At 38.5% G+C, this 12,436-nt stretch overlaps 1 protein-coding gene across 1 annotated transcript; it reads left to right on the forward strand.

Annotated features, from left to right (window-relative positions):
- The first annotated feature begins 5,450 nt into the window (after positions 1-5,450).
- Positions 5,451-10,782, forward strand: LOC146682764 (mediator of RNA polymerase II transcription subunit 30). Its single transcript, XM_085446284.1, has 5 exons — positions 5,451-5,650; positions 5,917-6,162; positions 8,371-8,529; positions 8,699-8,788; positions 9,820-10,782. The coding sequence occupies exons 2-5, from the start codon at positions 5,929-5,931 to the stop codon at positions 9,913-9,915; spliced, it is 579 nt and encodes a 192-aa protein (XP_085302410.1). The 5' UTR covers positions 5,451-5,650; positions 5,917-5,928; the 3' UTR covers positions 9,916-10,782.
- The last annotated feature ends 1,654 nt before the right edge of the window (positions 10,783-12,436 follow it).

Genomic DNA, 12,436 nt, shown 5'->3' on the forward strand with positions numbered 1-12,436 from the left:
TGATGCAAACAGAAAGGAATGTGAACCTGTGATATTTAATTTCTGATATAAGGTTTTACAAATATTTGAGGAACCCTATCAACTTCCAAAAAAAATCGAATGTGACCAAACCATTGTGAAAAAAAGAGAAGTACTGTTACTTTTCTGTTGTACTTGTTTTTGTACCCGTTTTCCATTGCAAAAACAACGTTCAGCTATGGTCAAAAGTTTACATACTTTCTTCACTGGCATATATGACATGATGATTTTAATTATTTCTTCGAATAGTTCTTTTTCAAGGGTGGAATCATTGCAACAGAATACAGTTTTAATTACTTAAAAAAAAACCAAGAATTAGATGCACAAGGTTGAATGCTGAGAGGAAAGGGTGCCATAATCATTTGCATCTTGTCACATATTAACATGTATCAGGTTCTTCTCACAGGTAAATACGTGACTCTATCTGCAGAAATACGTTGTTGTTGTTTCTTAAATAGCCAGGTCATAATTTCTGGAAAAACAGACACTGGTGCTGAGGATTTCAAGTCTATTTTAATTCTATTTCTATTTTAATGTCCCGACACATGGCTATACACACCAAAACAAGCCAAACGGATGGCACTATAGTCCAAGTGGAAAAATCTGTCATTTTTTATTTGAGGTGTATTGTCCCTTTAAATTTTAAGACTGATTGCACAAATATTTAATATGTGAGTATGTAACAGGTGCATACTGGGTGTTTTATAGTTGATTAACGAAAGCATATGTATCCTGTGGGGGAAGTCGAATACAAACCTAAAACTACAAAACATTTTAAATAACAACACACATAACTTCATTTCTCTCCTACCACCGTATTATTACAACAACAGAGAGGAAGCAAACTTGTTCCTGTAACAAATGATTCTGGTAGGTATGAGATCACAAGTAACCTTTTGTAGCACGTTATCAGCTGGTTTATCACAGCACTGCATATTTCCTGGTACAGGAAAGTTCCGATAACCAAATGTCCCAGGACACAATATAGCACAAATATCGCAAGTGACACTCTTACATGTTTCCATGTAGAATAGAGTGGGATTTTATTAATGTAGTACACATTTTCCTTATGAATTTTAGCACCAAATATTTCTTATAGAATAGTTCATCGGCACAGTGGCTACAGATACAGCGTAGCATCGGAGGTTTGCAATGGACCAGTCAAAGTGCAGAGCTCAACCCAACTGAATTGCTGTTACAGGACCTTAAGAAAGCGGTGTATATATGAATGTCTGCAAACACCAATCGACTGAGGCAATACGGTAGAGAAAAATAGGCCAAAATTCCTTCACAACAATGTGAGAAACTAATAAGGTCATACAGAAAACAATTATTTCACTCCTGCTAAAGGTGGTTCTAGAAGCTATTGGCTCATGGGGTGTAATTCGCTTTTTAGAGAACTACATTGTCATTTGAAACCTTTTTTCCCGCAGGATCAGATGTTTGAGCAATAAAAGACAAATCTGTAAATAAATACTGCTTACTAAATTTAATATAAGATAAGATAAGATAAGATAGAACTTTATTAATCCCTCGGGTGGGTTCCTCTGGGAAATTCGACTTCCAAAAAAAGCACAGCAACGACCGAAGTTACAGTTACAGAATTGTTATATATATATATATATATACACACACACACACACACACACACACACACACACACACACACATATATATATATATATATATATATATATATAAATTTCATACTGTCTACAAACTAAACAACACTGAACAATGGTGCAAAATGCAGCTGCTCACATTTTAACAAGAACTGGGAAATTTGAGCACATTAGCCCTGTTCTGAGATCTCTGCATTGGCTACCTTGTCAGGTTCGAGCAGATTTTAAGGTCCTGCTGCTCATCTACAAGGCTTTAAACGGACTGGCACCTTCATACCTCTCCGACCTTTTACATCTTTACGTTCCATCCCGTGCTCTCCGATCTCAGGACTCTGGCCTTCTAAAGGTTCCTAGAGCCAGAAAAAAGACAATTGGAGAGCGTGCTTTTTCTTTTCGTGCCCCGTTTCTGTGGAACACCCTCCCTCAAGATGTTAGGCAGGCAATCTCCGTGGAGGTTTTTAAAACTAAGCTGAAGACACATTTGTTCACCTTATCTTACAAGTCTTAATTCTATGGCTTTTAGTTTTTAAATTCTTACTGTTTTTAACTTGTATTGTGTCTTTTACGTGTATTGCTATGTATCGCTTTTTATTTATTTATTTTTTTTATCTCTTTAGTTTTAAACAGTTATACAGCACTTTGTTTGAAAGCGCTTTATAAATAAAGTTATTATTATTATTATAAATGAAGGCTGCAGAGAGATATATAGAGTTAGTTAAATGTTAAAATCACGACGTTCATATCAACTGTGCAGTATTTACATGCTAATGTTTCTTTTAGCATGTTAGCATGCTAGTATTTGCTTTCAGAGGGCACTGTTACTAAAATTAGGATCTTAAGAGATTGAGGGGAAAAAAGGGAGCAATTTTTTCCATGAGCTGTATGACTGTGAAGATACACAGCTAAAAGTTAATGTTCTATTTCCACATTTTAAGAAACATGGTCTAAAATATAATCCGTTATGAATATGAACATGTAAAATGTCTTAATCCGAATGACTGAAAACACTATAGAGCTAAACAGCTAATGTAGCTTTAAAAAACTACTTTGCGTAAACTGGATTGTGTAAATTATAGGAAATCATCCTTTCAATTGTTCAAGGGGTTAAAATGATACTCAGGCAGACATGAGTGACTCAGAGGCAAATAATCTTTGTTCATAAGGCTCTGCCAATCAAAACTTTGATTGCTTTAGTGATTGTAGAAGTGTTAAAACTCTGAGGTTATTGGGGAAAAAGGTTATTTTTACAAGCTTGAATTGTACTCTTGACTGGAAAATATGACACGTAATTCCTCATAAACAAGCACCACCCATCTTTGAGGAGCACGATTAAACGGTGCCAAGATGAAGAACTACTTTAAGACCAAGAATGTCCAAGGGTGCTGATTGTCAAGGACTACTTGGCCTTACAAAGATTACAAAATTGTCTGATTAATCCGTGATAACATGGGTTAAGCGCCTTGAGGCAACTGTTGTTGTGTTTTGGCGCTATATAAATAACACTAAACTGAATTAAATGAGTTATCAAGTTGTGCACAGACTTCCCAACTCAACTATATCTGATATTCTTAAAGCAAAAGAGCCACAGACTAAACGTGTGTATAATAATATGTCTATATTATTCAAAGATTCAGTCTTTTATTTAAATGACTCAGCTGAAGCCATCACTTTGAACAATGCATGTAATAAATTCCAAAACTGATGCTAAAAAAGTAGTATTTAAACAAGTGATCTTGCTTTTTGAGCCCACTGTGCGTTAAAATGCATTTAACATTCATTGTTATCAGTACTTTGCGTACCTTATCTCTGCCTTGCGTGTTTAAGATCTCCATGCAAATTGCATTTCCTTAAGAACAAACATAAAGTTCAAGTTGAAACGGTACATCAAACACAGATGGAAATGGTGACGTGACGTCAAAACAAAGAGAAACATACAGGCAAAATAAAGTTGCAAAGTAGAAGGAATCGTTTTTTCTGTATTTGTGTTGTTAATTGGATCTATTATCAGTCAATTTTAGTATAAAATACAAATATATAAACTACGTCTTTTTTAAATCTGAGCCTATATCAGGCCATTTTACTCATGTTTGTTCAAAGGGAATAAAGTCTAAACCAAGTCCTTGAAGGAAGCTGTACTTCCTTGAACTTGCTGTTGTTGTGCTAGGTTGACTGCGACCTTTGATCCTATATAAACCATGGATAAAGTCACGCAACCAGACTCATCAAATAAAGAAAGTAGGTCCACATGTGACTGACAAATCCAGTCCTTTCCTCAGTTTTATTGGTCTGACTTGACAGCAAAGCAAACACGTGTAATTCATTTATCCTTGAGTCAAACAAAATAGGTCTACTGCTTAAAAGTCTGACTTCCATCCATGCATCCATCCATCCATCAGCATAAGCAGAGAAGCCCAAACCTCCCTCTTCCTAGCCACCTCCTCCAGCTTGTCCGGGGGAACACCAAGGCGTTCCCAGGACAGCCGAGAGATATAATCTCTCCAGCATGCCTTGGGTCTGCCCCGGGGCCTCCTCCCAGTGGGAGATGCCTGGAATACCTCACCCCTTTGGAGCCCAGGAGGCATCCTTATCAGATGCCCGGAACACCTCAACTGGGTCCTTTTGATGTGAAGGAACTTCTCACCCTATCTCTAGGGGAGAGGCCAGCCACTCTTCGGAGGAACTACCCACAGCTCATGACCATAGGTGGGGGTAGGGATGCAGATCGACTGGTAAATTGAGAGCTGGGTCCTGGGTGAAGGACCAGACAAAGAAAGATACAGAAGACGCCTATGAGTAGAACATCAAGGGAACAGTTCACCCTGCCCGGGATAGGGTTACCGGGACCCTGCCTTGGAGGCCGGAGCGGGGGCCGTGGAAGACTGATCCCCAGCCACCAAGACTTATCTATTTCCTTAAGTTATAAAATCCTTGTAGATATAACTATTCAAAAATAAATAAATACTTGAAACCATCATTGACACACCTTAAGTGTGAGTGAAAATTTGTAAACCACCAATTTGATTTACTGACTTCAGTTTCCATTAAATTAAAAAAAAAGACTATTTTGATTAAGACATTAATTGATTGTTGTTTTTTTTTACTGTAAATATACTTTAAAAAACAAACAAACATTGCAAACAGAAGAAAAAAACTAATAGGGGAAAAATATTAATGACTATCTGTATATACCACATAATTTACATGCTTGAAAAGGAGTAGGATGAAGTTTAAACTTCTTTACTAACACGCTGACTCTTTGCGGCTATAAAACAGTAATATACATAGGACATTTAAATCAATATGACCACACGTTCAATAAGGCTTTGCATATACCCTATCATAAATAGATGATCATTTTATAGCTGTCTTTATAATAAGTAACTAGATGGCTATCATATAATATTGAAATTACATTATTGCTGTTTTTGAATGGGCAATTGTATTTACTGCATACTTAAATTTTCCCTTTTACATACATCCAGTGTATGGTCTTGTTACATTTTACATGCAAAATATGCATGTAATGTGTGCTTTAGAATTAAATTGAATTAATTTTAATATCATGCTTGAGTAATGTCAATCCATCACTAACATTTTCTATGATGAAATTAGTGGCATTTGATGAAAAGTGATGACTTTTAATGTGTTTTTCTCTCTATGTTTTTTACAGTTTTATATTTAATAGTGCGAATGAAAAACAAATGTATATTTTTACACTATAGTATATATAGTATATAGCTAAAATTGTTTTGTTCTTTTACAGCTGATGTTTACAGTACCTTCAGGTATATCCGCGTCTACTGTCGCCATCTAGCGGTGGGAGAATTAATCCCATTTTTATGCCCGGAAGTGACGCATTAACGTGCTGTGCTTTCTGAAAGAAATCAATGGAAGGGTGCCAGTGATCATGCTTTATTTAAAATAATAAATAACTAGGCCCTTTTTCGCAAAGGCTGCATCATCTGGGAAACATCTGTACAACATTCAGCCAAAAGACGGTTTGAACTTGGGTAAGTAGCTTTTTGCACAGCCCGTTGCTAACTAGTTAGCTTAATTTGCTTGAGCTAGCATGTTTAGCCAGTAAGTTAAGTTTCCCTCCCTCGTCTCCATTGAGAGTACATTTTTAAGGAGTTTCCTGCTTTCTTAAATATGATCTCGAAACGTCTGTAGTTTCTCTAATAAGCTTAAATTTGAGCATACATCCTTGCTGTGTTGATAAAACGTATATTTACGCTAATAGAACATCACCTTTGTCTTGTACCATCGTACCCCGCAGATTTGTGTGGATATGGCAGCTTCTTTACCTCAGAAGCCAGGGATGGCAGGTATGCCCTCACAGCAGCAGCAGCAGCCTCCTCATCTGCCCCCCGGTGCTGCCCCAAGTGCAGGTCAGCAGCCCATGCCTCCTCAGGGAGCCCTTAGGGAGATCTCCCCGGTGTTCCTCTGCAGGATCGGACAGGAGACTGTACAAGATATTGTCACACGCACTATGGAGATCTTCCAGATTACACGAGCCACACAGGTAAGGGACACGAGGCTCATGCTTAGCAGCAGGAACTGTTTTCTTGTTGTTAGTGTCTGGGACTTGATATCAAAATAACGATATTGTCGCATACCTATATGTAATATGAGTATAACACACTTACCTATATTCTTGCCCACTCACATATTCAGCTTTGTTTATGGGTGTATCATTAGCAGACTAATATTTCTTACTGTTAGTTTCTCATTCATCTTCTCAGTTCAGCTGCTCTTCTGAGGGGTCACTACAGCCTCCATCTCTCTCTCTGACATCCTCTTCTGTCACACTAACCATCTTCATGTCCCCTTCACTACATTCATGAATCTTCTCCTTTTTTCCTCATTTCCTCTGGCCTAGCAGCTCCATTTTCAGCAATCTTTGTCGAGTATATCCATTATTCCTATCTGCACATTTTCCAGCCATCTTAGTCTTCCCTCTCTAGGACTCAATCTGAGCCATCCGTCTGATTACATTCCTAATGAAACTCTTAATCTTAACCTTGCAGTCTCGTGTCTCTTTCAGGTTGCACCTTCTGGTTAAATGTAGTCCGCCTGTATGCATCTTCCTCATTTCTTATATGTCACCCTGTGTTCTTCTGTCTTCTTGAAATATGATACGTCCTTATCAAATCTATTTCCATCACCCATATGTCTATTGCCTGCTCCTATCGCCAGTCTCTTACACTCTGACTGTGCTTACGGTCTTATCCAAATTACTCTGGTTTTTTTCTTCTAACTGACATCCAACGTGTAGTGAACAAATTCAACATCACCTATTTGATTTCCAGCTTCAATCCTGTATGACACACTCTTCGCTTCCACATTTGAGTATATCTATAATTTCTCAGGCATGGCTTTCTTCCCACCTGGTCTCATTCTCTCTATCATACCAGCCAGCTGTCTCCTTTTACCAGCCTTTGTCCCAGCTCTCACCTCTGCACTCCTGCCTGTTAAGTTCTCATATTGACTTAAAGTCCAAAACTACAACTGTAACGATCGTTTTTAATATTTATTTAATCTGAACGACTTTTGAAAACTCAATCAAGTGCAGCTTCAGGTTCCTCATACCATTTATAAATAACATTCGTTTTGTTTTTTAAATTAAGGATTACGTTTATTTAAGTTTATTTATTGTCTAATAGAAGAGAAAAAACAATGTCTTAGATTAAAAAAAGAAAAAAAGAAAAACAACAACTGCTCCAACTAACTAGCTATTGGCAACAATTAAAATAAAAAGTGGGTCATTGGAGTGTGAACACAAGGCTCTGTGAATGCCAATTTGGTGACCTCAATGACACTATCAGAGCACCAATTTGACCTCCCCCTGGTGGACTTAATGTACACTATGTAAAACTATTATTAGATCAAGCTTTTGGCCATAATCTCCAGAACTGTCCGTGCCCTCGTCCGTAAGTGTGTAATCCGGGCATCAGCCAATTAAAATCCACACTTCTCAGACAACAGCGCCTCTCACATCTGGGTCCTTACAGTACTGGTGAGCCCTTCCTTGGAACCTTTGTACATTTGGCATTTTAACAGAAAATTCAAATGACTGCAGGTTTACTGACTGATTAGTTCAATAATTACCTGCTGAGTCACCAGTCTGCAGTTTTAGATGGGCAGCACGGACGGTTACTCATATTTTACTGCTACCAAAAATTGCAGTTATTGTTATATTAGCATTATTTCTTTAGCTTAAGTGCAGCAAATTGCACCAGCAGCTCTGGTGTATGTGTGGCTGTTAACTGAGTGGGCGGTATTTATGTGGCTAAAGTGGTTCCACTGTTCCCTGTCAGTCTCAATTTGGCCCGTCTTCTTTTCTGGCATATCTGCTCGGCTTGCCTGTCAGCATCCCTCGTACCCATCCTCCCATCTCCATTTGATCCGTGTTACCAAATGCGCCTCTGTGTTTTTCAGTGTAGTGCTGACTTCTAAAGCTTGTTCTTGCCTATTAAGGTGACCCCCCCCCCCCTTTTTTTTTTTTTTTTTAAACCTGTGCAGCTCAGAGAAGAGGAACACTATGGTTTTGTGTTGCCATTGCTATTACTTGGTTTTGAAAAATGATTGTCTACATGTCCAATGTACATGCAGTCATTTACATTGCCTGACACTGTCAGCATTTTTATTTGCATTACACTGCTGTATTTAGAAATAGAAGTGTAATTATTCCAAATGATTTCATGTTATCTATTGTGTGTTTTTGATTCAGCTTCCTAATGGGGTGACTCAGAGCCAGGCAACGTATCAGGACCGCTTTGGGAAGCTCCAGGAACACCTTCGGCAGCTCACTCTGCTCTTCAAAAAACTCCGACTGCTGTATGAACGCTGTGTGGAAATGACCTCTGACCTGAAGGAGGGACCAGCTGAGGTTAGAGAAGACCTTTGCTGACCCCCCCCAAAAAAAGAAAAACAAACAAACATTTTTTCAATTACTACTATATAACTACTGTAGAACTATGTTCTTTCTTTATGTCTGATTTGATAATGAGAAAAAAAAATGCAATTTTAATCGTGATTTACCTCGGCTGTGTGTTCAGCTTGTGCCGTACGCTGGAGAGGAGCTGGTTTCTGTCAGAGTGGAGCCCTGCAGTCCTGCTGTCATCCAGGAAAGAAACGAGGTCCTAGAGGTGGGTTTCTGTAATGTTCTTGTCGCCTCGGGAAACCATCAGCAGTGACGGGGCCTTTTTTTGGGGGGGTTAAGTTAAAATAAAATAAATAAAAAAGCAGTACACACAGAATTTCAAGTCCAGGATTTAGAGACTTGTTGAAAACGTACGTGTTGGTGCCAGCAAAGTCAGTGTTACCTTTTGTTTTTAAATGGTGCATTATCCCAGTTTAAACATTTGATACGTTTTTTCTGCACTATTGTGAATTGTTATGGGTTCGTGAGATTTGCAAATAATTCTGTAATAATTAATAATAATTGGTCTTGAAATTGATAACTTCCCACTGCTAAAAGGGACATCTTTTAGTGCCTTGTTTTCTCTGACCAACAGCCAGGATATCTATTACCGTCACTTTATGACACAAAACAGGAAATCCTAAACGTGCAGAAAACATCATTAGCTACTAAGAAAGAAAAAGGGTTGGCAACAAACGTTATGCCAGTTCATTGACTTATTGCTGCAGCTTTTCTTGAAATGGATTCAACATATGAATCAATTAATTTCTCATATATTGTTTGGTGTTCCACAGTTTATTATATATTTTAATAATTGGGGACAGTGTTACTTAGCTATGCTGAAATGAGCAGAATAAAGTCCCTTTCAAATTCCTCTAGGTGGCAGTACTGACACAGGCTAAAGTAGCATCTGGATTTTAACTGAAAAACTCTGCATTATTTACTCATTCTGAATTAGGGTGTTGGTTTTTGTTAGAGCTAATATTTCAGTTGGGTTACAAAAATACCTTCAGGGAGCCAGTGGCAAAACACTGGAAAATTCTGCCTGAGGCTGAGAGGACTGTTGGCTTTAGCATCAGCACCAGTAGAAAAGTATTTTTCCTCCAGGTGTGAGGCAGTGTCAGCATCACTTGTTAATATGTGATTAGCTATTTCCTTCCCGGATTGCTTATATGTATAAGGATGTAACAGGCAATGGTTAAAGTCCACGTGTTCTGCAGAGTTTAACTAATGGCCAAATGTCTTGTTGTTATACAGAAATTGCGCCAGAAGAACCAGGAGATGAAGGTTCTGATGGACCAGATGAGGAACCTTCTGTGGGACATCAATGCTATGCTGACACTTAGAAAATGATGGCTCTGAATGAGACTTGCGCACTTGTTTCTTAGCTTTGCACTCCTCTGCGGGTGAAGGAACTTTAAGACGGCAAAGACCAGGTGAAATAAGGGAACTTCTGTAGGATTTATGGGACCTTCCGCCTACTCTGAGCTGGCACTTCATCACTGAAACTCATAATTTACTTGCACCTTTTCATCTAAGAGCCCGTGTTGTTTGTTGTATTGGAGCCGATAAGAGGGAAATCATAAACAAGGCAGGAATAAGGTATCGAGTCAAAGCCAAAAACAGGATAAGCTGACACACATTCTAACAGTCATCCTCTTCTTTTGTATGAGGCAGCTGATAACCCAATTTTCATTTGGAAAGTGCTCTGCAACTGTTTTGTAACTACTTAAATAAGTTATAGACTTTTGTTCAAACTGATGAAATAATAAGTTGGAACCTGGATGGCCTCAGGTAACAAAAAGCACAGAAGAGAAAGAAGCCTAAACTGCCTATTCATGGTGTTCTGCCTCCAGGTGCTGACTTGACACCAGACAGACTTGAATTCATTGCAGGTAATTCTTCCACAAAGCACAGAAGCTGATCTGATATGTTTGTTTACAATAGGAACAATTGCCCATATTTGTGCTCTGTCAGTTGTAAAACACTGTGGGTTCAGAATTCCAATCGGCCCTTTGGCAGCTATGTATCTCAGGTGCTTTGTACATAAGTGTGTGCATGTGCTTAATGAGATTAGCTTCCTGAGTGCTACACATCACACCTGTTTGCCCTGAGGGTGTTGAGACTTGCTTACCTGTGAATTTATTTTTGTAAACTGTACTACAAATGGTTGGTGTACTGGGTATTTGTTTTTTAATAAACTTCTTTTTTTGAAACAAACGGTCTGAATATATATTTTAAAGTCCTGCTTCTAAATCCAGGACGGGCCCACTCAGACTGAAGTATTAGCTCCATAGTGTCAGTCTCAACCCTGAGGGTGGATGTAGGAATGCATGATCTCCCTCACAATTGAGATGATGTATAAGTACATCAAAGTACATCCACCTACTTGTAATGATGCACACTCTGACCTTAACCTTCTGTATTCATCTTTCTTTACACAGCAGCAGCTCTTTTGTGTAGTTTGCCTACATTACAACAAAGAGCCAGTCATTCTCTTTCTCAGTCATGTCGGATGCTATCGAACCACACTTTCGATTCCTGTGATTGTGCTTAGTATAATACTCTTTAGTAATTTATTTTTAAAGGAAACTCATCCTGTCCCAAATGGGTTTTCTATATTTAATTTTACTTTACCTTTGTAGTGGAATTGTACCTGCCACAATACACATTTTCAGTGTATCCATCACACAGCAAATTTTGCTCGACCCCATTTGGCCTTCAAAACTGCCCTTATTCTTCATGGCATAGATTTAATAATGGGCTGGAAACATTCCTCAGATTTTGGCCCATTCATGATCTGAATCCCCCGTTCCACCTCATCACAAAGATGCTCTGGTGACTGTAGAGGCTATTTGAGTACAGTGAGGTCACTGTCATGTAAAATAAGCCTTTTTGAGATTATTTGAGCTTTGTGGATGGACATGGACAGCAGTAATATCCAGATGGACTGCCATGTTTAATTGATGCTCAGTTGGAGTTTTACCAGCAGCATCGGCCTGAACTGTTGATACAAGGCAGGATGGATCATGCTTTTTTTCAGTCTGGTAAGCTCATGTGAACTATAATAATAATAATAATAATAATAATAATGGATTGCATTTATATATCGCTTTTCGAGACCCTCATAAACTTAGTTCTTAGTTGACAAGAGTAGCGCCACGTGTTGTCTTCGGCTGCTGTAGCCAATCTGATTCAAGGTTTGATGTGTTGTGCATTCAGAGAAGCTCTTCTCGATATCTTGGTTGTAGAGAACGGCTGAGTTGGCTTTCTAGCAGCTCATTCTCCTCTGACATCAACAGGGTATTTTCACGCACTGACCTGGCGCTCTCCGTTCTTCTAAAGATGGTTGTATGGGAAAATCCCAGTAAACCTTCAGTTTCTGGAGTTCTCAGACCAACCCGTCTGGCGCCAACAACCATCCCACGTTCAGAGTTACTTAACTCACCTTTTTTCCCAACTCTGATTTTCAGGTTGCCTCAAACACATTTACTTGCCTAAGTTCACCGAGTTTTACTAGGTTTGGCATCACCATCCAGCAATTAGTCTGTCTTTTGCTCTGCATGACAAACATTTATCTGCATATATTCAAAATAAATGCCAACTTGGACTGCAAATGATAAATCCACTGGAACAAAGATTTTGGCTGTTTTCCTACAGATTTCGCTTATTCATTTAAAGGTAGTATTCATAATGATTAGTTGATTTCTATTTTTTGTGTGTTTTTCAAGAAACTGCTTGACAGTGTGATCTTCAGCAGTGTAACCAGAACTACATGATTCTTTTTATACGTTTGTAGCATAACTGGATGAAAGACAGACATGCCACAGCAGCCTCCCTGATTTCCTATCTTTGTTGCTTGTACCTTAAATTA

The sequence above is a fragment of the Copadichromis virginalis genome, linkage group LG22 (assembly GCF_057382275.1).
Source record: "Copadichromis virginalis isolate Kocher_CV1m ecotype Utaka linkage group LG22, C_Virginalis_male_GT1.1, whole genome shotgun sequence".
In the NCBI taxonomy this organism is placed as follows: Eukaryota; Metazoa; Chordata; class Actinopteri; order Cichliformes; family Cichlidae; genus Copadichromis; species Copadichromis virginalis.

What these genes read in the sequence shown, in the direction of transcription:
- LOC146682764 (XM_085446284.1), top strand. Translation starts at nt 5,929, where the DNA reads ATGGCAGCTTCTTTACCTCAGAAGCCAGGGATGGCAGGTATGCCCTCA. An exon ending in AGATTACACGAGCCACACAG is followed by an intron (nt 6,163 to 8,370) that starts GTAAGGGACACG and finishes TTTTTGATTCAG; the next exon opens with CTTCCTAATGGGGTGACTCA. An exon ending in AAAGAAACGAGGTCCTAGAG is followed by an intron (nt 8,789 to 9,819) that starts GTGGGTTTCTGT and finishes GTTGTTATACAG; the next exon opens with AAATTGCGCCAGAAGAACCA.